This window comes from Zalophus californianus, chromosome X, assembly GCF_009762305.2.
Source record: "Zalophus californianus isolate mZalCal1 chromosome X, mZalCal1.pri.v2, whole genome shotgun sequence".
NCBI classification, from domain to species: Eukaryota; Metazoa; Chordata; class Mammalia; order Carnivora; family Otariidae; genus Zalophus; species Zalophus californianus.
Window position 1 is genome coordinate 66692041 of NC_045612.1, and position 27463 is coordinate 66719503.

Genomic DNA, 27463 nt, shown 5'->3' on the forward strand with positions numbered 1-27463 from the left:
TTAATTCTTTCAAAGAACCAGCTCCTAGTTTCATTGATCTGTTCTACTGTTCTTTTGGTTTCTAGTTCATTGATTTCTGCTCTGATCTTTATGATTTCTCTTCTCCTGCTGAGTTTAGGCTTTCTTTGCTGTTCTTTCTCCAGCTCCTTTAGATGTAGGGTTAGGTTGTGTATTTGAGACCTTTCTTGTTTCTTGAGAAAGGCTTGTATTGCTATATACTTTCCTCTCAGGACTGCCTTTGCTGTATCCCAAAGATTTTGAACAGTTGTGTTTTCATTTTCATTGGTTTCCATGAATTTTTTTAATTCTTCTTTAATTTCTTGGTTGACCCATTCATTCTTTAGTAGGATGCTCTTTAGCCTCCATGTATTTGAGTTCTTTCCGACTTTCCTCTTGTGGTTGAGTTCTAGTTTCAAAGCATTGTGGTCTGAAAATATGCAGGGAATGATCCCAATCTTTTGGTACCGATTGAGACCTGATTTGTGACCTAGGATGTGATCAATTCTGGAGAATGTTCCATGGGCACTAGAGAAGAATGTGTATTCCGTTGCTTTGGGATGGAATGTTCTGAATATGTCTGTGAAGTCCATTTGGTCCAGTGTGTCATTTAACGTCTTTATTTCCTTGTTGATCTTTTGCTTAGATGATCTGTCCTAACAGATTTTTATTGATATACTTAATTTTATTGCTTTAGTGCTACCTACTTTTCTTTACTCCTAATTATGGTCTTACCTTTCCACTCAGAGAATCCCCTTTAATATTTTTTTTTTAAGATTTTTATTTATTTATTTAACAGAGAGAGAGAGAGAGCACAAGTAGACAGAGCGGCAGACAGAGGGAGCAGGAGAAGCAGGCTCTCTGCTGAGCAGGGAGCCTGATGCGGGGCTCGATCCCAGGACCCTGGGATCATGACCTGAGCTGAAGACAGCCGCTTAACCGACTGAGCCACCCAGGCACCCCCCCCTTTAATATTTCTTGTATGGCTCGTTTAGTTGTGATGAATTCCTTTATTTGTCTTGGAAACTCTTTCTTTCTATTCTGAATGATTGTCTTGGTGGAGAGAGTATTCTTGGTTGCAGTTTTATTTTCCTTCAGCACTTAGAATATATCATGCCAGTCTCTTCTGGCCTACAAAGTTTCTTCTGAAAAATCTGCTCCTATCTTTATGGAGTTTCCCTTGCATGTATCTGTTTTCCTTTCTCCTGTTCCTTTTAAAATTCCCTCTTTATCACTGCATTTCCCTATTTTAATTACTATGTGTCTTGGTGTGGACCTTCTTGGGTTGATTTTATCGGGGGCTCTTTGTGCCTCCTGAATCTGGATGTATATTTCCCTCCCCAGATTTGGGAAGTTTTGAGCTGTTATTTCTTCAAGTAAATTTTCTGCCCCTTTTTCTTTCTCATGTCTTTCTGGGGTCCTTATAATGTGCCTATTACCATGCTTGATTGTGTTACTGAGTTCCCTAAGTCTGTTTTCATTTTTTATTATTTTCTTTCTCTCTTCTGTTCATCTTGATTACTCTCCATTACTCTGTCTTGTAGGTCACTGGTCCATTCTTCTACTTCCTGTCTTCTACTATTTATTCCCTCTAGTGTATATTCAGTTTTAATTATTGAGCCCTTCATCTCTGATTGGTTCTTGTTTATGTTTTCTACCTCTTTGTTGAGTATCTCAGTGAGGTTTTCTACTCTTTTCTCGATTCCAGTGAGTATCTTTATGACCATTACTTTAAATTCTCCCTTAGGCATATTACTTATCTCTGTTTTGTTTAGCTCTCTTGCTGTGATTTTGTCATGTTCTTTCATTTGGGACATATTCCTTTTTCTCCTCATTTTTCCAATTCTCTGTGTCTTCTTCTATATGTTAGCCATGTGCTCTTGTAAGTAGTGGTCTTATGAAGAACAGGTCCTATAGTGCCCTACAGTGCCGTGTCCCTTGTTCACCAGAACCTGACACTTGAATGTCTCCTGTGTGTGTTGTTGTATCCTAATTTTATGGCTGAGCCTCACACTGCAGGGTGTTCTCCCCATGTTGTCTCCTGAGAAGTTTTTGTTGGTAGCCTGAGCCTGCCATTAGACCAGATGTCTGCCCTCAACCTGCTGCTGGGCCCACATGTGGACTCATGTGTATGCTTATTGTTCCCTCTGCTCCAGGGCAGAGTCATTTTGGAGTGGTGCTGGCCACTCTTGGGGCTGTAAGCACACTGCCAGATTTGTGTCACTTCTTTGGATGGTCTCCTGCCAAGGGTATGTTGGTAGTAGCTGTCTGTAGAAGAACGTGGGGGCAGGGTATGTGTGGTACCAGCAGGGTCAGTGCCACTTGTGGAAGGTATCTTGCAGCCACCTGAGAAAACTTTCCAGAGTCCAGGCTGGTGTGGAGGGGGCAAGTCTACAGAAGACATAGTGGGGTAGGACATGCTTTTAGCAAGGTATGTGGAGAGTGTTGGTGCTGTGCTGGTTCCTGCAGGAATGGGGAGGGAAATGACACCTGCCAGCTTTTTGGTCTTGCAGAAGTCTCCCAGTGATCTCTGCCCTTCCAGCACATGCTCTGAGGTTAATAAAGAAACCACCTTCTCATATACCCCAGACCCTTTTCAAACTGCTGTTTGTATGCTGTATCTCAGTGGGGTTGTTTGTTGTGTTGTCTCTTAAGGATGGGGACTCAATTTCCTATTGCCCCCTGGTTCTTCCAGAGTTGAGCCTGCTGATTTTTAAAATGTAATGTGTGAATCCCCACGAGTTGTAAGTTCTTGGGAAGTTAGGTCCCTCTGGTATTCAAAGCCAAATGTTACTGAGATTTGTCTTCCTGGTGTGTGGGTCTGCCATGCCTGGGGTGCATAGCTTGGGGTCTGCTTTTTTTCCCTGTATGCGCCTGTGACATCCTTCCTTGCTTCTGACAGATCCACAGGTCACTTTGGCTCACACTGCATCTTCGCCCTTTCTACCGTCTTTATTGTGGCCTTGTCTCTACATTTAGCTGTGGAAAGTCTGTTTTGCCCGTCTTCAGGTCATTTTCTTTTTTATTTGCGCTGATGTGGCTGTTACGTAGATGTAACCATAGGATGAGGTGAGCCTGGGATCCTCCTGCTCTGCCATCTTCACCAGAAATCCACCTGAACTTTATTTTTAAATTTTTATAAAGGAGATTTTAGGTATAAATGTGTTCCCAGCACAGGTAGAATGTTTAAATTTTTCCTTTCAGTCCTTAGGTTAGGAGTTTCCATTTATCTCAGTTAGGTTTTGTGCAATTAACTTGAATTGTTTTTTAAAAAATTTTATTTTTATTTTTTTATTTCTTTAAAAGATTTTATTTGAGAGAGAGAGAATCAGTGGGGGGGCGGGCAGAGGGAAAAAGAGAAGGAGCCGGACACAGGGCTCCATCCCAGGATCCTGGGATCATGACCTGAGCTGAAGGCAGACACTTAACCAACTGAGTCACCCAGGCATCCCTGATATTGCTTATTGCAATATCCCTGAGTATTGCTTTTTAATAAAACTTCACATTCCTTGTATGGAGTGCTTATCTGATGAGTTGTTTTGAAAACCAAGTGTGATTTTCATGGCATATTCAGTTTAATGCGTTGCTGTATCAGATGCCTATATGGCTTTTAACGACTGTCCCCAAAATTGTTGGCCTCAGTGTTTCAGAATTTCCAACTTTTTTGACTTTTAGAAAGATAATATCGATTAGTTAGCATATATTATGTAATAGCCCCAATCACATGTGGGGCAACACTCCCATAATTAAACAAATTAGTATTTCTGCACAAAACATGTGAACATTCGTACTTAAAGGAATGAACAGTTTAGATTAGGTTTTGCAGCCAAATGAACTTTGGGAACAGCTTGTAAAACTTAGTTTTGAGAGCCTTGATTTCAGAATTTCGGTTGACCTTTGAAGAATGGAGGGGGTAGGGATGCTCACCCCCTGTTCAGTCAAAAACCCTGGTTTAGCTTTTGACGTCTGAAATATTTAATTCTTTTTTTTTTTTAAGATTTTATTTATTTATTTGACAGAGACAGCGAGAGAGGGAACACAAACGGGGGGGGGGGGAGTGGGAGAGGGAGAAGCAGGCTTCCCGCTGAGCAGGGAGCCTGATGCGGGACTCCATCCCAGGACCCTGGGATCATGACCTGAGCCAGAGACAGACGCTTAACGCCTGAGCCACACAGGCGCCCCTCAAATACTTAATTCTTAATAGCCTACTGTTGACTGGAAGCCTTACGAATGACATAAATAGTTGATTAACACATATTTTGTATATTTTATATACTATATACTGTATTCTTAAAGTATAAACTAGAGAAAAGGAAATAACAAAATCATAAGAGAAAATAATTATACTGGTGTACTGTAAAAAAAAAAAATCATGTATAAGTGGACCTGTGCAGTTCAAAGCTGTGTTGTTCAAGGCTCAACTGTATGGTAGTGTAAGAGATTGTTTGTATTCAGTGTTTTGTTATCAGGTTAGTTGGGAAAACTCTTATTAAGGATTAGAGTATAAGAATAATAAATCATGAGTAGTTACATGGAGTATTCTCATTGGCAAATTGTAGGCTATTGAATTAAACTTTGGAAAACTGGTTTCCATGATTAAACAGCTTCCCTAGTGAAAACAACATGTTTGATTTCAATTGCTGATTTTCATTTCCCAAAATCTAACTTGATTTGACACATATGAGAGGTTTGTATGATATACCTCTCATGTTTGGAATTATTAGTGCATAGTGTAATATGTATTCATTAGATCTTAAGAGATGGCAACATATGGCAAATATTGTAGGGTGCATTTCCCAATAATTCCTTACCTGAGCACTGGTCTAGATCACTGTGTTCCATTTTGATCATTGTGTTCCATATAACTTTGTTCTGAAGGATCATCGTGCTGGTTAGGAGGTGATCCTTTTTTCATGTATGTATCCACAGAAGCCTTGAGAATTGAGCTTTTCTGCAGATGCCAGTCTCAACATTTTGGTGGAATAAGCCATGTTGTTTGGATTTTCTTTATCCTGGATATTTCTTGGAACTGGTTACTTTAGATGAAAAAAAGATAATTTTGCTTGGGAATTAACACATCTAAAAATTGGCCTTTGTAAAAATGCTTAAGCAGAAAAGATTATGAAGGGTGTTGAAAATAAGCACTATAAAAAGTACTGTTTCAAGATAAGTTTGGGTGTGAGCCAAAGATAAGTGGCATTCCTTTTTTTGAGGATTTTATTTATTTGTCAGAGAGAGAGTGCACAAGCAGTGGGGGTGGCAGGCAGAGGGAGAAACAGGCTCCTAGCTGAGCAAGGGAGCCTGACGCGGGACTCGATCCCAGGACCCTGCAATCATGACCTGAGCCGAAGGCAGACGCTTAACTGACTGAGCCACCCAGGCGTCCCGATAAGTGGCATTCCTTAATAATTTGTATGCATATATAAACATAGTATATTTTCTTAATGTGTCCAACTTAAGGGAACATTATTTTTGAACTTTTAAAAAGGCTCCCCTGCTCCCAGATATTTAGATAATTCCAATTTATTCAGCCATAGTTGGGTATCCTATTATGAGGTACGGTAGTTTACTAGAAAAATTTGGACTTGGGAATGGCATGAGCAACTAAAATGAAGAACATGGTCCTAGGAGATTGCAGTCCCGTGAACAAGATAGACATAGATAAGTCATTATTTAAAAAAATACCAGAAGAAACATATAAAACTAAAATGGGGCTGTGTAATAAATAGCAAGTGGGCCATTTAATCTAAATATTAGAGGAAGACTTCGAAGAACAGGTAACATTTGAACTCAACTTTGAAGGATGTGTCAGATTTTGAAAAGTGTAGTAGAGGAATGACAGTAATATTACTAGTAATATTTCATTTGAAGATTGGTCTGCTTGAGGTATTTATTGTGAGTTTGGTAGGGTATTCTAAGATTTATTTTTGCCTTTCTGTATTTAGCATATTTCTGTCCTGAACCTATAGGTGTCTATGTTCTTTATGAATTTTTTCCTTCATTTTCTCCCTATATTTTATTATAAAGCAATTTTATTTTATTTTTTTAAGATTTATTTATTTAGAGAGAGAGTGCTTGAGCTGGGGGAGGGGGAGGGAGAGGAAGAGAGAATCTCAAGGAGGTTCCATGCTCAGCACAGAGCCTGATCTCATGACCCTGAGATCATGACCTGAGCCGAAATCAAGAGTCAGACACTTAACTGACTGAGCTACCCAGGTGCCCTCAAAGCAGTTTTAAATATACAGGAAAGTTTCTGTCATTAACATTGTACTGTGTTTGCTTTATCACATATCTGTTTATATATCCTTCTATTTATCCATCAATGTACCTAATTTTTTTTCCTTTTTAACTGTTCATTTTGAATTAATTATAAATTCACAGGACATTGCAAAAAAAATAAAAAACAAAAAACATACAGGGAGGTCTTGAACAATACCCTTAATTCAGTTTCCCCCAGTGGCGACATCTTGTGTAACTATAATACAGTATCAGAACCAGGAAACTGAAGATTTATTGCAGTTTCACTAGTTTTTCATGCACTGATTTGTGAGTGTATGTATATGTAAGTATAGTTCTATGCAGTTATCATCACATGTGTAGCTTTGTATAACCACTACTACAACCAAGATACTGAACTATTCCATTACCACAAGGGTCCCTTGTGCTACCCCTTTACACATCCCCTTGCTTATTCCCATTCTTAACCCCTGGCAAGTGTTAATTTCATTTTCATCTCTAATTTTGTTATTTTGGGGTGGAATCATGAAGTGTGTAACCTTGAGATTGGCTTTTTTCACTCAGTGTAATGCCCTTGAAATCTTTTCCATTTCAAAATAAGTGGTAAACATCAGCATACTACTCCCTAATTACTTTAGCCTATATAGTATTAATTAGAGGTTAATATATAAGTTTGTTTTTGAGGTAAAATTTACATAGTGAAGTGCACAAATCCTAACCTCTTTAGATTTTTAATCAAAGGATAGCAGTGTAGCTTTTTATAAGGAAATCAGTTTTACTATACTTGAATATATCTCTTGGTAATTCTGATCATGACTACAATACAGATTTAAGTATATTTTACTTGCTACTACCAAAATATTAATAGCAATTTTGCTATTCTTCAATTTAACAGAATAAATTAGACATCTGTTAACTTTAAACTTAAAATGGATCACTACAAAGCTTATTTCAGCAAGGAAGTTATGGTACTCTGATGCCAAATTGATAAAGACTTGTTACTAAGAAGGATTAGCTTTAAACTGTTGTATTCTGGGAAGAAACTTCGAAATATATAAAATCCAACTATTGTTTTACTGCTGGCACTTCATAAATTCCCCATTGTGCTTTCCTTATAAATTTTTTTTACTCATGTTTTGGATCCAGAGTACAGTTTAGAACCCACTAGTTGTTTTGATGTTTTTGGCTTTCAGTTTTATTTTACATGATTTTACTTATATAGATAATTTAAAGCTAATTTTAAGTACACTTTTTTCCCCTCAAGGAGATGAAGCCTTATCTAAATCAGTGCCTGTCACAGTGGATGATGATGATGACGACAATGATCCTGAGAATAGGTATGATTCCATCTGTAAGGACTTAAAAAAGATTATAACACACCCTAGGCGTGGGCACAAACAGCAGCAACGGAACCGCAAGCCGGTTGTAAAAACCAGGAGTGCCTGCCTTAGAAAGACTCGCTCACAGTCTTCCTGCAAGTTTGAAAGAAAGGCCAGAAAATGGGCTAAAACTCAGAAACCTTAAGAGAAAGTAAATATAAATATTAACACACCTAGCATAGGGTGTGTTATAAATACAGCACTGTCAATTTTACGTTCCCATGTAAACTGTGATAATTTTTTGAGAATATTTTAATTTCAGATTATTTTATTGATGAAGGTAAATCATATCTCAATAAATTGGTGACAACAGACATCTCTCTCCTCAGTATCTGATTATTGTTTTTAATTGCCATCTAATATGGTGGTCCTATTTATTAAGACCCATTCAAAGTGAAGAAAAGGAGATTGCTCTGATATTTAAGATTAAGAAATTCTTTTCAAAATAAGTATCAGTTTACAAGGTGTCCAGACTGATTTGTATTTTAACCATTTTTCAAATAAAATAGATAGTATGATAGTATTAACTTTAATAAGACTTAAACAGAAGGTTAAGAAGTAAACAGTGTAGCCTTTACAGATTCACTTAACCTAAGGGATGGCGGGAGAAGAAAAAAAATACAAAGACACACCCATGTCCTAACAATGAAGAATAATGAAAATGTATTAAAGAATATAACCCTAATTTTTTTTTTTACCTATCTTTTAAACACTTCCTGAAATACAGTATATCCCACACTCATCATCTTCAACAAGATCGTGTGGTGTAGTAGGTGGAATTTTAGAATAACGGGGATAAGAATATCTGATTTCTAGTTGTAAAACTTCTTTAACTGTCTGTGTGATTGTGCGCAAGTGACTTAACTATTCTGCCAACATTTTCTGATTCCTAAAATGAAAGGGTTGGATGAAATTTTCCCTGATTAATTCCAACACCAATTATCAATGATAGACTTGATGGTTTTACTAAAGAACACTATATTAACCATCCATTTATTCCTACTAGTAAGTTATAATACTAAGAAAACATGAAAATATGCATGTAATTTTTGTGTCATAATTTTGTAGGAAATTAACTTTGAGTTAGTAAATGCTGTGGGCCGGCTGTTATTCTAGCTCTGTTTTCTATATCTTGTTGATGCTGATAGGCTTTTCTGTTTCTAATATCAGCATTCTTCTAATAGGAGAATGTTTTTATTAAGGTAAATGAACAATTTTATTTTGTACTTTTAAATAGGGATTAATCATGGGCACAATGATTTAGATGCTGCTTACCTACTTATGTTTTTTTATTAAGAAATATATGTATCCATTATTTTATGAGATGGGGTGGGGTCCATAATGGATTGGTAAAGGCATACATTTTATTCATCAGCCATTTTTGTAGTACATGATCATAGCAAGATTATGAAAGCATTTAAAAAACCTCTTTTAAAATGCTTTAATTCCTCTTTATTTATTTAGACTACTAATTTGTTTTCCTGTAAACCATGAGGACTCAAATGTTATTAAAAGGCTAATAATGTTTAATACATGCTATATTCTAATTTAATTATATACGTGATGAACCTTAATCTCATATTTAGCCACTAAATGAGAGTGTCATTGAGGTATGATAATTTTATATTTGAGTTAGAACTTGTCAAAATATGAATATCATTTTCATCTTTTAAGTTGCTTGATTATATCTCTCTGTAACTGGCAAGTATTTTATTGGAAAGTCTATTTAATTCCATCTTGTATATGTGATTACAAAATACAACCCTGTTCAGTACTTTTGAGAAGAATTTTATCTTGAACATGTTTTTCTTTATACTTATTTCAATGTGCCTTTATAAAATATATCATTAATAACTTGTTTCATTTTCAACATACCAAAGAGGTATCTAATACCCACGATGGGCATACAAATACCTTCTGGAACTATTTTAGCATAGATAATGTATTTGAGAATATTTGAATTTGCACTAAGCAACTTTTAAAAATTTATTTGTGGATCATGATTAAGTCTTGGAGTTATATTTACCAATTTCACATTTTTGAGTAGGTTGTATTTTAGTACATAGCATATTGTAATTGTGTGTAAATTTGTACACAATTGTGTAATTGTGTATAAATTGTGTATACATTTCATATGCTTTAACTTTTTAGCAATGTTAATACATTTTCAGTGTTGACGTTTATGGAGAGGTAAATAGTGTATTAATGCCAATGCTTAAGTATTTGGATGCAATAAATTTCTATAAAACTTTTTTCTTGTTCAAGCATTTAATTTTAATTATAATGCATCTTTTCATGAAAGTTGAAAGAATTTGTTAAAATCAAGGTATGGAGGGTAGTTTGTAGCCAAAGAAGTTTTGATATTTCTGATATTGAGGAAGTAAATACTTTATAATTCCCTAAACATATATATTTACATATATTTATGGGAAAGTTTTGCAGTGGATTTCGCTACTGTTTCTGTCTTTTCTGTTTTTAAAGCTATAACAGTTTTTGAGGTCATTTAAAAAACTTAGCCATGTCCTAAATACTTTAGTATGTGTGAATATATAAATTTGGTATTTAGCATACTGTTATGCAGCATCATTCATATTTGAAAGTAAATGTATGCTATTGTGAGATAGAGTGGTCTAACTTGTAAATTAATTTCTGTTTAATTGCATTTATTTAATAAACAATGAAAAAACATAGGTTGACAGTTTAACTTTTTTTTGGTTGAACTTTTTAGAAAAAAATGTAAATAGTAGACTAACTTTATAGTTTGAATTTTGTATAATTGGGAATTTACTTAGAATTTTCTAGCTTAGACTTTATGTACTTTTTGAAAGGGATAATAATATGAAATAGTTTGTCAGGTTATTTAAATTAGACATGTAATTTTAAAGTCAGATGTTTGAATTTGCCATTATGTTAATGTTGCCTTTCAGATACCTATTGTGTTTTAAATTGGTTCTTTCATTGAAAAAATATTCATTTATGTAATTTTTTTATTATGGTTGCATTTCTATAGTTATCTGGCATTGAAAATACAGTATGAATCGGTAAAAGGGATATTTTGACCAGACATTTTCTAATATCCTATATTTGAATACCTACACTGTGAATTAGCTTGAGTGGTAAGATGTTAGTTTGTTCAAGTTTAACAGTGTTAGTGTTGAGGATCGTTAAACCAGGCTTGTCTTTAGAGGTTGCATACTAAATCAGTGAGGAGTCCATTCTCTCCGAAAAAGAATTCTTTTCAGTATGTTATTTGTAGATTTTTTTCTAAGTATTCTTTTTTATTCCAATTTTGACTAAAAGCTGAGATTTTTTTAATATGGATACCCTCCCCTGGAACACACATACAAATATTTACCTTATATTTGAAGAACGCTTAATTGGGTCTAACAATACTCCATAGTTTTCTCATAATTTCTTTCTCAGTGGGGCTAAGTACTTATTACATAGAAGCAAAATTTGATGTGGAGATTGCTTGAAGAAATTGCCCATTGTTAATAGAAGTTCTACTTAATTATAGTGGGACTACACTGTAGCCTTAAAAATTTCCAATTATTTTTTTATTTGGTAATACTTTACTTTTCAACTGGAAAACATACAAATGATTGTTTTTTCCCTACTAGCTTGGTGGGGGTATTCTGTTGATGAAGATTCTGTACTATTAATTCAGCATATTTTCAGAAGTAATTAATTGTTCCTGGATGTTGTTCATGCTAATGAAGATATTTAATGATTGTTTACCTGATTTCAGCAATGTTTAATGGGTTGAGTATATCTCAAGTCCCTTCAACAAGACTCCATTTGGTTTCCATTTTAAACACTTTTCAGAATGTTCATCTTCTACACGTGTCTTTATTCTTTATACGAATTTGCTAAATCTGGAATAATTTTTTCTCTGTGAAATGTTTTTTTTTCCATGGTGGTCCTGTTTGGTTACCAAAATTGCTTTGGTTCTCCTTTATTGTTTTGAAAAACCTGAAGCATTTTACTTGTTTTTATGTTTGAGTAAGGGTTTTAAATTCCTGGCAATTTTAAGGTAACTCTTTTTCAATTTACTTTGTTTTTATAGTGCAGGTAAGTATTGTAAGTCATTTAAGTATATATAGGTGTCTAGTCTGTATATAGGATCCATAATGAAACTGGTTGCAGTTGCCATAAGATCTCTTTCTTACGCTAGAATTTTCAGCAAGGAAATAAATATGATCAGTAGTGGTGATCTCTCTGCTTAAGGTTTAAACATTATATCTAGCCTTCCTTTCCTGTTCTCTGTTCTTTGGTGATATTGGGACTTTTAGAGAATGGAAAATAGCCCCCCCACCCCTGCAAAGGGAGTTTGTATTTTCTAGTGTTAGCAAAAAATGATTCATTTTTCTGACTTAATATATGTCTCCTTTGTCTTTAGCTTTGAAGTTTATAAATAAAAATGAGTCAATCCTGTTTTTACCTTTCAAGTATAAGAAAATATTAAACTAGTTCTTTAATGTGATCAAATTTTCTAAGTTTATATCAATGTTAATGAAGTTTTTCTTGTTAAAATTTCCTCTAAAACTGCTTTGGATTTTGTATAAAATCAGGGAATGCACATTTTGTAATTTGAGTTTATTCAAACATTATAGCTTACATATAAATTGTTAATAAACTGTGGGTATTTCATACAGCTTTATTTCTACTTCTAAGATTTTTTAAAAAAAGTTACTTGATACTAATTTTCCTGATACCCTCACTAAAAAGAAACCAGTGCTGGTTTTCACTAATAGCAAACATTGTAGGACATATGACTAACAAGTGTTTCAAACCATTGTTTAGCTTTTTGATTATTCAGTTACATCATCATCTCATAAACTCCACCATTTTTGGGTACAGATCATTATGCCTTAGTCATTTTTTATAGAAGGTTCATATCAAGAATACTACTTTTGAACTAAGGAGTTAAAAAATATGCTAATCCAGATTTTGAAGATGAGGAATTCCATAGTAATTCTATGAAATATTTCAGGTTTTTTTAAAACATTTTTTTAATTTAAATTCATTTAGTTAACATATAATGTATTATTGGTTTCAGAGGTACAGGCCTGTGATTCTTCAGTCTTATATAATAAATACCCAGTGCTCATTACATCACATGCCCTTCTTAGTGTCCATCAACCAGTTTGGAATATTTGTTTTTATTCTTAACCCTGAAGTATATAACATTTGTTAATGCCTCACACTTTATTAGAAGAATATGGGTTCACCATCTTGTTTTCACAAAAAGTTTTTAACATTCTTTGGCTGTAGTCATTTGAGTTCTTTTACATATCAACATTTTGAATGTGGTATGATATTTTAGCCTAGCATATACATAGATACTTGTTTTGTGTCTCTAAAGGGTATGCATTTAAACCTATAATCTTATTCCGGATTCTCTGTTTAAAAGAAAAAGAATTCTCTGTTTAAACTAATTCTGTTGTAGTATTGTACACAAAATGTAAGCAATTTTTTAATTTGTCATCTTTGTGCATGGATGCACCATAGTTTTTGGCCTTCTAAAATTGTATTTTTTATTTAACAATTTTCTTCAAACCTGTTTTCAGAACCTCTTAAAAGATAAAACAGTAGATTATAGGGATATATCTGAGATGACCTGTCAAGTGCATTTTAGAGATGGAGCATACTGGACTAAAGATGTAACTTTTTAAAAATTTTTTAAAAACTGAAGCTTCAATTCTTTCATTTCTAAATGCATATTTGGAAATCAATAAAATACAGTTATCTTTAAGAATGTGACTGTAGTAGATTCACCAAGTACTCATAAGCATAATAGTAGTAAATGAGTAGAGACTATAGCACTGGCATAGTAAAATTAAGAGAATATTGGGATTCAGGATCTTAGGTCCTACTTCTCGCTTTGCCACTAACTAGCTTTGTTTCTTTGGCCACAACATTTTCCCTTGCTAAGCCTGTTTCCTCATCTGTAAAATGACAGTATTGGGACTCTAAGGTCCCTTTTTCTAGCTGTAAAATTTCGTGTTGCTTTTGTAATGGCTGTTTCTCTAAAAACCTCCATGGTGCAACAGATCCCTCTCTTGATTGCTCCTATTTTAGAAATTTAATGTTTTGAATTATTGATTTATGTACCAGCAAGAGGTAGTTTACTTTCTTTCCCTGTTTGAGTGCTTACACAAGGAACATTATGCATTTCCTTTCTAGATAGGATCAGAATAACTAAAGGCTTTCATGGCTCTCTCTCTCTCTTTCTCTCTCTCTCTCTCCCCCTCTCCCTCTCTCTTTTTCCTGCTTGGGTGTTCGTCTTTGCATTGTTGGGCTGATTCCTTATTTTATTTTTGCTTCCTTTTAGTAGATGAAGGTGTAAGGGGTAATAAGACATTATCTTGGTATTATGTGCTTTAGAAGCCTTAGCTTGTTTGGGTTTTGGGATTCTATTATTCTCTCATGCACCATTTCCGATCATTGTTTTTTTGTGGGTTTTTACCCTTCCTCCCATATTGTTTTGCTTTCTCCCCCTCTCCCTTCCCTCCCTTTCAGGAAAATGGAGGAGTGGCTCCATTACTTCCAGCTCTGCCCAGGTTTTCTGCCACAGAGTGGCACAGCCTGTGTCTCTAATGCTTCTGATAGAGTCGTGACTGCTTTGGATGCTACACCTGCCCCAAGATGTAATATTGAGCATTGAGATTCCAGGGGGGCAGTACCTTGTTGCCTGGATGATTTTCTCAGAAACGTCCTGGAAAGCCTCAAGAAAGGAAACTTCAGAGCAAACAGAAATCAACTAGGGATCATGACTATACATCCATCACATGCATACCAGCACGGGTCCAGCCGAGGCCTCCAAAATGATGCTTTGCCAGCCTCAGCTGGTTCTCGAGTGATGATGTCCTTGAAGTCTCTGTGGCCCGTGACTCAAGAGTTAAGGTAGTGGAGTTTCCCTTAAAGCATCTCACAGCAGGCTTTGTAGATGGGACACATCTCACCTCAACATGTTTGCTGACTACTCAGGTTGAAGGTCAGCCTCAGCCCTTAGGTCCTTCAAATTAAGTTCTAACTTTGAGGTGTAGGTTACATGGTAGGCTAGGTTTATGATACAGTGTATCTTTGACATAGGGACTTGAGCCATCAGTCATGCAAAATGATTTAAGTTTATTCTTTTTTATGGCTTAGTATACATGGCTATACATTAGGTTTTCCATTGGTCAAAAGTGTTAGAGGGCAAATCTAAACCATCTTAGGAAGGTAAAGCTAAGGGAATCTCCATCACTCTGTATGTAACTTTTCAGTTTGGAGAAAAATGACCATTCTCTGAATTTTGTAATTTTTTTCCTACTTCTAAAGTGATTGTGATTGTTCTATATATTATGTTCTTAATGAAGGTTGTTGATTGACAAATCATGTAATTTTTCAGTGTATGGATCTCATTTAATTTTCCATGATTTATTATGTAATTTCACAGTTGATATAAAATTGTATCTTATTTTCTCATGTGTATCATATTTCTCAGTTTTTTCATGACAGTCTAGAACTTTGAGTATGAATTAGGTAGTTTTACATATTTTGACCTTCCATTTAGTAGACATATTCTTAGGAGTCTAGAGTTTGAAAGAAGAAAAATTTTATGGTTTCTTAAAATTAACCAAGTCTTTACAGATAATATAGAATTTTAGACTTTTTTTGAACTTGTAAATACAAACTGAAATCGGGTGATTGAAGTAACCTTTAGTGTAACTAAATTAGTACTTGCATTTTTATTGGTTATTATTGTACTACCCAAATGGTTATATAAGATCTTGTAACTGCAAGTGAACTATGTTTTTCTATTTGCAATCTATTATTCAACACTTTACATTTATGTGTGTGTGTAATACACACACACACATTCCAAAACAGTGGTTTTACCCAAATTGGTTCAAGAAAGTTTCTCCTTGTCCATGGGAAATGACAAATGTAGTGTGTATTAAAGATGATGTTAGAGAGTTTTTCTAGACAGATGCTTTTATTAAATTTAAAGAACCACCCTTCATTCTGAAACTGTTTCCTAATTTGTGGAGGGTGTGTTGAAATAGTCTATTTTATAAAATGGTGAAAATAAACAGTTTTGGCTTTAAATTTTTATTCTTGGCAAAATGAGAAGTTGACAACCCTATATTATTCTCCACTTAAAAAAGTTTACTGTGTACAATCCAAGTGAGCAAACCACTGATCTAGAAATGTAATAACAACACTTTATAGCTCAACTCCAGTAGGATTTAAATTGGAGTGATCTAATCTTCACTTTATTGAAACACAAATCAGATCAAAAACCCACAAAAAAGCAAACTCATCTGTGGTTTCCTTTACCACTTGGTAACTCTGTGTTGTCTAAATATTTCTAATGTGTTTGTTTAGGGAAGGAAGCACCAAAAGGCTTAAATATAAGTATTTATGAAGTGATTACCTATTTTGCTTCAGTTTGTTTTGGTGCCTTTGCCTATATATCTTTGTATAAAACTAGGATTGAACAGTCTCCCTTTCAAATAAAATTACCAAGTCATTAACATCTTCTACCATTGAGTGAATCTTGACTGAAATGTGAGTGTATGTTAAGAAATCTAAAGAAGGGTTTCAAATCCAAAAATAACAGAAGTTCCATAATTCCAGCTGTAAGTTTTTGACTGAGCTAGAGAGTTAATCTTGATTGCAGAGTGGATGTTTATCCCATAAGAGTTAGTATTAGTTCATGGAAAACTGAGAATCATGCTGCCTTCGTTTTGAACCTTTCTATAAGGTATTCCTTCGTTACTGTGATTTATAAATTTATATCACAAAGACACTCCAGGTGCAAAACACCTCCTCTTATACAAAAGCTGCATGATTGCTTTTATTTTACATTTTCAGATGTTTTCCTTTAGCATAAACATGGAGATTTATTAGGATTATATTTTATTTTAACATAAGATGACATTAAAGAAGTATCTTCTCATGCTTTTAGTAGTTGATTTTTCCATTAACAAATTGGTCTTTGAGGAACATCTTGAGAAATTTTGGTATGAGTGAGGCTACTGCACTGTCTACTTTTTTGGAAAGTGAAGACTCATTTATGGTATTTTGTGTTCTTTTACCATGTGTATAATTAATAGCACTCATGTCCCTTCTCTTATCTGCCCTAGTTTGAATATTATTAGGGATTTCTGATTGCTTCAATACTTAGTATATGGTATATGCTTTCATTTCATTTACAGAATTTATGAATTAAATTGAAATTTAAGTGCCAGAAATATTATTCACCAGTTTGAGGCACTGTTTGATAAGAAAGTGCCTCAACCTTGATTTTCTAAGAATACGTTTTGCTTTGAATAGTCTTCTCATGTGGAGTTTTGTCTTGGAATGCCATTTGTCTGAATAAGTTGATTTATTATGTGGGCCTATCTCATACTGTAGTTGTTGGATGATGGCAGCAGAGCAAATATAGGATTGGAAGATTATGCAGCATGAAATTGCAATTGGTCAAAATAGTAGAAATGTCCCTCAGATTTTTAAATAAATTGCAGAAGTATTTAGAATTGGAAAAAAAATCAGTGCTAAGAGCATTTTCAGAAGTTTTGGTTGGTAGCTTAGGTTAAAACATGGTTTTGGTAGTCTTTTATTGACAGTATAAAATCTTTTTGCACATTTATTTCTATTTTGATAGAAGTTTTTTTAAAATTTGTTACACTTCACCACCAAATATATAGTTTTTTTTTACTGTCTTTTTACTCAAGAATTGCCAAGAAGATGCTTTTAGAAGAAATTAAAGCCAATCTTTCCTCTGATGAGGATGGATCTTCAGATGATGAACCAGAAGAAGGGAAAAAAAGAACTGGAAAACACAATGAAGAAAACCCAGGAGATGGTGAGCTCCAAAGAGAAGTGTAGGATGTCATAACTTGATTGTTTGACCAGTTCAGTCTTTGAGGACTATCTGACCATGAAATTTCATAATATATGTATTTGGAGTTTATTGATATTTAAAACTTTGCTACTACTTTTACTCCTTTTGAGTATCTGGTAATAATTGTGCACATTTTGTCAGTTATTGCCAATAAACATGATTTTTAAAGCAAAATATTTTTTACCTTTTAAAAAAATCTACAAATGATATTTAGATTTAAAAAATATTGGTGATATTTAATCAGTATTTAATCATAGTAATAGATCAAGTCTGATGTATGAGGTTGCCTGGTATTACCAGTGATATCAAAGTAAGTGCAAGCTCTGATCTTTTTCATAAATCTTCATAATTTTCAACGAACAAAATAGTTTTATAAAACATTTTAAAGGGAAAAAAGTCTGAAGGCTTTACTGATTCATTTTCTCCATTTAGAAGCAAAAAATCAAGTCAATTCTGAATCAGATTCAGATTCTGAAGAATCTAAGAAGCCAAGATACAGACATAGGCTTTTGAGGCACAAACTCACTGTGAGTGATGGAGAATCTGGAGAAGAAAAAAAGATGAAGCCTAAAGAACACAAAGAAGCCAAAGGCAGAAATAGAAGGAAAGGTAAGACATTTTAATTCTGAATGTAAGGAATATACTGTTTTTTGTTTTTTTTTTAAAGAGAGGGAGGGGGTGCCTGGGTGGCTCAGTCAGTAAAGCATCTGCCTTCGGCTTAGATCATGATCCTGGAGTCCCAGGATCAAGTCCTGCATCAGGCTCCCTGCCCAGTGGGGTGTCTGCTTCTCCCTCTGACCCTTCCCCCTCCTGTGCTTTCTTTCTCTCTCTCAAATAAGTAAATAAAATCTTTTAAAAAAAGAGAGGGAGAGAGAGAGAAAGAGGAGGAGGGGAGAGGGAGAAGGAGAGAGAAAATCCCAAGGAGACTCCATGCTCAGTGTGGAGCCCGACATGGGGCTTGGTCTCTCGACCCTGCGATCATGACCTGAGCTGAAATCAAAAGTCAGACACTTAACTGACTGAGCCACCCAGGTGCCCCAGGAACATATTGGTTTTATAAACTAATTATAGTAATGAAATTTAAATGTACCTGGACCAGCTATATTAAGTGAATATCAGCACAGTGGTAACAATTGTTCTCTTACATGAGAGTGAAATAAAGAATTTAGAGTGGGAAGAGAACCCAGAAACTTGAGAGATGACACGAAGAATATTTTTAACCTTTAGTAGTCATACACACTTAGATTAAAAAGATAAATATGACAAATAAGATATACTTAAAGCCTATGTAGACAATATACGATTGCTTGTAACTGCAGGAAGAAATAATGCTTTCCTAAGGAAGGATAGAAGATGCAATTAATTTGGGTAGATTTATTATATGCAAAGCTTGTATGTAGTCAGATTAAATTTTCATTACATTAAAAGTCTGAATCCTTCTGCACTGAGTGCTTACCTATTTCCAGCATCATGGTAAACACTGAGAATACAAAAATGAATAACAAAATCATTGTCTTGTATGGTGGTTTTCAGCCTGGCTACACATGTGGATTATTTGGGGGATTTTGAAATATACATATGACAGGACTCCATCCCAAGCCAATTACAGCATAATTGGTGGTGGTGAGAACTAGGTATCCATATATTTTATAAAGCACCTCTGACATGATTCTGATATGTAGCCAGGATTGGCGTCAGTAGTTTTGTAAGAATTATTGACATTAATATTATATGAAATTATAGCACTATGAGGGATGTCTTCTATAACAGAGTTATTGTATAGTGTGGCACAAAGGAAGATTTCTTTAGCTTCTTGGGGGATGGCAGTTATCCCCAGAGACGACTTCACAAAGATGAAGAGTTTCACTCAGCAGACCAAGTTGTAACTGAGGAGCAGATAGATGTGAAGATTTATAATATAAATGGGGAAAAGCTTTAGAAGCCTCTGCAAAATGTTTGGCACATGGTGGACAGGATACAGTTAACATGGTATAGCTGGACTATAGGAGGGAATAGGGAAAGTAACAGCAGGAATTGAAACTGGGGGAAGACAGACACCAAGTGTGGGAGACACTTGTAAACTTTTTTTCTCAAACTGGAGTACTTGGCAGTGGACCCATGGGTACATGAGGCTGTAGAGTAAACATTGCACACCTCTTTGGTGTGCTCATTTTACTTGAACATTGGGGGAGAGCATTCTTTAAGTAATCACAAGTATATGGAAAAATTGAATGTGAAATTTTCTTGAACATTTTGGCTAACAAAATGTTCAGAGAAACTTTGGTTTCTTGGGGCAGATTTTGAAAACTTTACTGCCAAACTCCTGGAGGGCAAATAAACTCTTTTTTGCCACTAGGAATAGAAAAACATTTTTGAAAGTGGCTGAGAAGTACAGTAGGCTCTATAGGCTGGAGAGTTAGAGAAAGTTCCCTTTATTTTTTAATTTTAAAAATTATTTCTATTTTTGATTTTTTTGAATTGTAGCTGTTTTGAGATATAATTCACAAACCATACAAGTTTGCCTGTTTACAGTGTACAATTTAACTGTTTTTAGTATATTCACAGAGGAATACCACCACTTTTTAAAACAACTTTAATGTATACTCTACATACAGACAAGGACACATTTTATAAGCAGACATCTTGATGAACATGTGTGGTACAGGACATTCATTACTAGTACTCATGAATCACAGCCTCAGCCCAACCACTCATTGTTCCCATTGAGAGATTTTAACCAAGAATATAATATGACCAGATTAGTTGCCTGTTATTCTGTGATACTCAGAGCTTAGATTTACACCTATTTGGAGGATACTGCTATAGTTCATACCAAGTGCGATTGAAGAGGAGAATTGACTTTGGTCATATAGAGACTGAATTGTTAGTTCTTGTTAAATGATGTGAAAGAGAGAAGTCTGTGATGACTATCAGGTGTTTGGAGTTGTCATGGTATATGTATAATATGACAGAAGTAATGAGATGGCCTAGTAGAGCCTGTAATGTGCAGATGAAGGGCTAAGGAAAGAATCTTGGAATCCTGAATATTTAAAGGGCTGTTGAGCAGCAGTTATTCATTAAAGAGGAAGGGGATGTCTTCCCCCCATGCACATATACTTAATATGTCAAGGACATTTTCATAATAATACATCATTTTGTGAATGGTTAATTTACAGATTTCCTTGCAGCATGACTACAAGCTTGTCTTTCAGATTCTATAAAGAAGTGAGCAATTTAAGCAGGTTACATAACTTAACATGATTCCTGTGCATCTTCAACAAAAGGGGAAATACTGATTTTGCCTCTGAGGGCTCAGTTCAGAATATAGAGTCCTTTAGTAGGCACAGTTACATTTGAAATATTTTATTAAAACGTAAGTTTTTTGTGACCTGACCTGTTTCCACTGGCCTCTTCTGTGGGTAATTTATTACCCAAGTGTTTTTTTTTTTCCCCCTAAGATTTTATTTATTTATTTGACAGAGACAGAGATAGTGAGAGCAGGAACACAAGCAGGGGGAGTGGGAGAGGGAGAAGCAGGCTTCCTGCCAAGCAGGGAGCCCGATGTGGGACTCCATCCCAGCACTCTGGGATCACGACCTGAGCCGAAGGCAGACGCTTAACGACTGAGCCACCCAGGCGCCCTACCCAAGTGTTTTTTCATTTGTTTGTGAAAGAGGGAGTAAACCAAAATCCCATCATATTTATGTTTCTAATATGGATTATGATCATAGTGATTGATACTACATTTAAAGTTGCATGATTTTCCAAGTTTTGCAAACTCCGATATGCCTATGTTGTCTGGAAACTTAAGTTAGGCAGTGGGGAGAAATCAAGAGAGTAGCTGACTTAGTAAATCAGGGGCAACATGTGAACTTACAGTTTCCACCTGAATTAGTAAAAGGTTATAATAGTTATTTTGGTGATAATTTTAAAAATGTAATTATTGCCTTATTAGATGATATTAAATTGATGTGTTTTTTTTTAACGATTTTATTTATTTGAGAGAGTGAGAGAGAGCACTAGAATGGGGTGAGGGACAGAGGGAGAGGCAGACTCTGCTGAGCAGGGAGCCTGATGCGATGTGGGGCTCGATCCTGGGACTCCAGGATCATGACCTGAGCTGAAGGCAGATACCTAATCAACTGAGCCACCCAAGTGCCCCTGATATTATTTTTCTAAGTATGATAATGTTACTTAGTTATATAGGACAGTATCCTTATGTTTAAGGGTAAAGTGTCATGATATCTGCACTTAAATTCAAATGGTTCAGTATAAAAAAGTGTGCGTGTATAGAGAGTGAGCAAGCAAATGTGATAAGCTTAACAGTAAGTGAATTGTAGGGATGTAGAAGGGAGAAGGGATGTAGATGTTCATTCAGTAATTCAAATTTTTGGTAGGTTTGAAAATTTTCAAAATAAAGTGATAAAAAATTAATGATAGGTTTAGATTTTTACTTTTTTTAAAAAGATTTGATTTATTTTTGTGAGAGAGAGAACGTGTGAGAGAGAGCATGAGTTGGGGGAGAGGCAGATGGAGAGGGAGAGGCAGACTCCCTGCTGAGCAGGGGGCTCAATGCGGGGCTCGAACCCAGGACCTTAGGATCATGAACTGAGCTGAAGGCATATGCTTAACCGACTGAACCACCCAGGCGCCCCTAGAATTTTACTTAAAGGATTTGTATGTATGTGCATGTGGGCCCGTGTGCTCCCCCACATTCCCAGTTGATTAGTTCTTTTATTATTATTATTATTTATTTTTATTGTGGTAAAATACAACATAAAATTTTAACCATTTTAACCATTTTTAATTGTACAATTTAGTGACATTAGGTATATTGATATTGTTGTACAACAATCAACACTGTCTTCACAACTGTTACGTCATCCCAAACTGATACTCTTTAAACAGTAACTCCTTATTCCCATTTCCCCCAATAGCAATTCTTTACTTATGTTAGCCTGTTTTTTTAAATTTATTTATTTATTTTTGGATAGAACAGACATTAGATTCTGATCTCAGGTCATGATCTTTAACAATTTTTTTTTATTATGTTCAGTTAGCCAACATTTAGTACATCATTAATTTTTGATGTAGTGTTCAGTGATTCATTAGACATGTATAACACCCAGTGCTCATCACATCATGTGCCCTCCTTAATACCCATCATTTGGTTACCCCACCCCCATTCCCTCCCTTCCGTAACCCTCAGTTTGTTTCCCGGAGTCCGGAGTCTCTCATGGTTTGTCTCCCTCTCTGATTTCTTCCCATTCAGCAATTTTTTTTTTTTGAAATTTTAGGTTTAAAGAAATGTAAAAATAGTACAGAGTTCCTATATACCTTCTACCCAGCTTCCCTAATTTAACTCTTTAAACTTACTATAGTATGATAACTAAAACCAGGAAATTAACATTGATACAATACTAATTAGTTAAACTGGGGGTTGGCTAACTATACCTGAAGGCTATACCTGAATCACATTATACTTCCTCACTGTTTTCATGTGTTTATAGTGGCAGAGTTGAGTAGAGATAAGTAGTTGCAACAGAGACCATATAGCCTACAAAACTGAAAATATTTACCATCAGACTTCTCACATAAAATGTTTTCTGACCTCTGAAGTAAACTATAGATCTTATTTGCTTATTATTAGTTTTCCCACTAATGTCTTTTCTGCTCCAGAATCCAATGTAGGATGCCAGATTGCTTTTAGTTGTGATGTCTCCTTAATCTATTCTAATCTGTGACAGTTTCTCCTTTTCTTTCATGATCTTGACACTTTTGAAGAGTATTGATCAGTTATTTTCTAGACTGGCCATCTATAATGTATTTGTCTAATGTTTTCTTATGATTGGATTGAGGTTATTATGCATTTTGACAAGAGTACCACAAAAGTGATATTTAATCTTTCTCAGTGTATCATACACCAAGGTTATATGATGACAGTTATTACTGGTAATATTAATATTGATTGCTTTGTTCGTTGGGGTCTGCTGGGTTTTTCCACTGCAGAAATATCTATTTTTCTATTCACATTGAATTAATATCTTGTGGAGAGAGACTATTCAAATATCCTGTTTCTCATCATACTTTAGCCACTAATTCTAACATTTCATCTTGCCTGAAGCAATTACTGTGATGTTTATCTAGCAGTGATTTTCTACTTCTTTCATTACTTATACAGTAGTAATCATAAGGGTTGTTTTCATTATTTATTTATCCCATTATTTATGTTAATATGGGTTTATAGATATTTTATTCTGTGAGTTGTAATCCAGTTCTTCATTTTGTCACTCAGATTGTTTCAGCTTTGGCTATTGGAAGCTCATTCAAGTTGGATCACGTGTCCTTTGAATATACTCCCATAATGTTTTGAGGACTGCTTTACTTTCTGGCACCATGAGATATTTCAGGCTCATCTTGTATTTTCCCTGCCTGGCTTCCTCTGGCCAGAAAGATGGGTATTCTCCTGGGGTTTTAGTGGTACTTTTGGTACAGAAAAAATTTTTTAGAGAAAAATAAAATTGGAGATGCCCTTTATTTTTATGATTTGCAGGGCCCAGGTCCCTTTTCTCAGTGCTGTGGGTAGAAATGGGGTTCTCCCAGTTTTACTGTCAGCACCCTCTGCATAGTTTTGGAATTCAGCCTGCCTTCTTGTTGAAACCAGGAAGAAAGGAAAAAAAAAACGATGACACTCACAGTCAATGCCCTAACCCCAATTTGATAGGGATCATTATTAAGGTTTTTATTTTAGTTCCCAGTCTGCCAACTGTTATTTCCTTTTCCTAGTGCTTAGGTCACTTCTTTATGTATTCTGTTCGTAGTTTCTAGTTGTCATAAATGGCAGAAAAGTCTTTATTTGCCCTTACTCCATCTTGGTCAGCCTACTTCAGCTTGTTTTGAATAACCAGAATTCTTTTTACTCACCTTTGGTAATAATGAATTTATTTTATTGATAGTTAAATTCTCGTTTTGTTAATTCATACACAATTAATACTTATATTTCAATATAGAACCAGAATTTTATAACCATAGTTAGAATACATTTGAATCATTTATTTTAAAGATTTTATTTATTTATTTGACAGAGAGAGAAACAGTGAGAGAGGGAACACAAGCAGGGGGAGTGGGAGAGGGAGACGCAGGCTTCCCATGGAGCAGGGAGCCCGATGTGGGGCTCGATCCCAGGACCCTGGGATCATGACCTGAGCCGAAGGCAGACGCTTAATGACTGAGCCACCCAGGCGCCCCACATTTGAATTATTTTTATAAATACTATTTGAGTATTAACTGGTCTAATCTGTATGATGTGTAATATCCACAAATATATATACTATAGTCTCACAGTGGTCCATGTTTTAATGTGAATGTATTGACAAATTTGGTGAATTACATTTCTGTTGGGAAGTATTTAATTTAGTATTTTTTTTTTATTCAAGTGAGCAGTGAAGATTCTGAAGATTCTGATTTCCAGGAATCAGGAGTTAGTGAAGAAGTTAGTGAATCTGAAGATGAACAACGGCCCAGAACAAGGTAAATATTATATCACTTTTTCAAAAATTGTAAGAATTAATATGAATAACCATGCTTCACGTTATTTGTAGAAAGGTTGCTGTTACTAATAAAGTAAAATATTTAATATTTTGATTTGATACTAATTGTGAAAAGTAAGAATACATATAAACATATAGGCTTGAATTATGTGTTATAAACCAGGTGGGCTTTCAGTGTGCAAAAACACTCTTTGACTGTACTTTTTGGTTGTTATGGGGGGATGCTATAGTGTAGTAAATAAGAGGCTATGTAGATAAACTACCTCCTGGCTTTACTCTTTGCTCTTTGTATGAATACTCTGTGCTTCAGTTTCCTTGTCTTTAAAATGGGGATTGCAATAGTACTTACCTTATTGATTATTATGGACATTGAATGGGTTTATAATATGCTTACTTGGCAAATAGTAGATGTTCCTGAATGTTAATTATTGGTCCTAGTAGTATACTAGTATTATAGTAATTAAGGTTTGTTTGTTCTCTTAATGCACATAGCTACTGATCTAGATTAGTAGTTATTTAAAATTCTGCTTACTTCTTAATGTAGTATTTTAGCTAATACTAACCATTCTAAGAATTTTTTTGTTTCCTGCAGAATATTGCATCTTGGCGTTTTGGCTAAGATCAAGTGTAGTTCCCTTAGAATAATATCTTTTTATTATTTATCAGATGGGCTGTTTGTGTTTTTGTGGATGTGATATGTGTGTCAGTACTTGTAAATTTTAAAACATTTGAGATCTTTTTAGATTAGCATTACCAGGTTCTGCCTGGAGTATAGCAACATACATTAGGGAAATAACAATAGGATACAAGGGGAGATTTTTAAAACTGGGAATTCACGTAACACAAAAACTCATCATTTTAAAGTGTAGAATACAGTGGTTTTTAGGATATTCACAAAGTTCTTCAGCCACCACCGTTATCTAGTTTGAGAACATTTTCACCACCACAGAAAGAAACCCAGTACCCATTAGCAGTCATTTCCCATTCTTCCTGCCCTCCATTCCCTGGAAAAAGCTAATCTACCTTGTATATGGATTCGCCTATTCTGGACATTTTATATGATTGGTTTCATATAGTATTTTATTTATTTATTTATTTATTTAATTTTATTATGTTATGTTAGTCACCATACAATACATCATTAATTTTTGATGTGATGATCCATGATCCATTGTTTTCGTATAACACCCAGCGCTCCATGCAGTACATGCCCTCCTTAATACCCATCACTGGGCTAACCCATCCACCCACCCCCCTTCCCTCTAAAACCCTGTTTGTTTCTCAGAGTCCATAGTCTCTCATGGTTCATCTCTCCCTCCGATTTCCCCCCCTTCATTGTTCCCTTCCTTCTCCTAATGTCCTCCATGCTATTCCTTATGTTCCACAAATAAGTGAAACCGTATGATAATTGACTTTCTCTGCTTGATTTATTTCACTTAGCATAATCTCCTCCAGTCCCATCCATGTTGATGTAAAAGTTGGGTATTCATCCTTTCTGATGGCTGAGTCATATTCCATTGTATATCTGGGCCACATCTTCTTTATCCATTCATCTGTTGAAAGGCATCTCGGCTCTTTCCACAGATTGGCTATTGCGGACATTGCTGCTATGAACATTGGGGTGCATATGGCCCTTCTTTTCACTACATCTGTGTCTTTGGGCTAAATACCCAGGAGTGAAATTGCTGGGTCATAGGGTAGCTTTATTTTAAATTTTTTGAGGCACCTCCACACTGTTTTCCAAAGTGGCTGTACCAACTTGCATTTCCACTAACAGTGTAAAGAGGGTTCCCCTTTCTCCACAACCTCTCCAACATTTGTTGTTTCTTGTCTTGTCAGTTTTTGCCATTCTCACTGGTGTAAAGTGGTATCTCAATGTGGTTTTGATTTGAATTTCCCTGATGGCTAATGATGATGAACATTTTTTCATGTGTCTCTTAGCCATTTGTATATCTTCTTCAGAGAAGTGTCTGTTCATGTCTTCTGCCCATTTTTTGACTTGATTATTTGTTTTTTGGGTGTTGAGTTTGAGAAGTTCTTTATAGATCTTGGATACCAGCCCTTTGTCTGTAGTGTCATTTGCAAATATCTTTTCCCATTCTGTGGGTTGCCTCTTTGTCTTGTTGACTGTTTCCTTTGCTGTGCAGAAGGTTTTTATCTTGATGAAGTCCCAAAAGTTCATTTTTGCTTTTGTTTCACTAGCTTTTGGAGATGTATCTTGAAAGAAGTTGCTGTGGCTGATGTCATAGAGCTTACTGCCTTTGTTCTCCTCTAGGATTTTGATGGATTCCTGTCTCACATTGAGGTCTTTCATCCATTTTATGTTTATCATTGTGTATGGTGTTAGAGAATGGTTGAGTTTCATTTTTCTGCATGTGGCTGTCCAATTTTCCCAGCACCATTTA

At 35.2% G+C, this 27463-nt stretch overlaps 1 protein-coding gene across 8 annotated transcripts in view; it reads left to right on the forward strand.

Moving 5' to 3' along the window:
* Positions 1-27463, forward strand: part of ATRX (ATRX chromatin remodeler) — a 303464-nt gene that overhangs the window by 107218 nt on the left and 168783 nt on the right. For all 8 annotated transcript variants that reach the window (XM_027607480.2, XM_027607484.2, XM_027607481.2 and 5 more), the window contains 4 exons: positions 7499-7571; positions 17339-17469; positions 17941-18117; positions 24945-25038. In XM_027607480.2, the coding sequence (XP_027463281.2) occupies positions 7499-7571; positions 17339-17469; positions 17941-18117; positions 24945-25038 (475 nt within the window). The remainder of the gene's footprint in view (positions 1-7498; positions 7572-17338; positions 17470-17940; positions 18118-24944; positions 25039-27463) is intronic.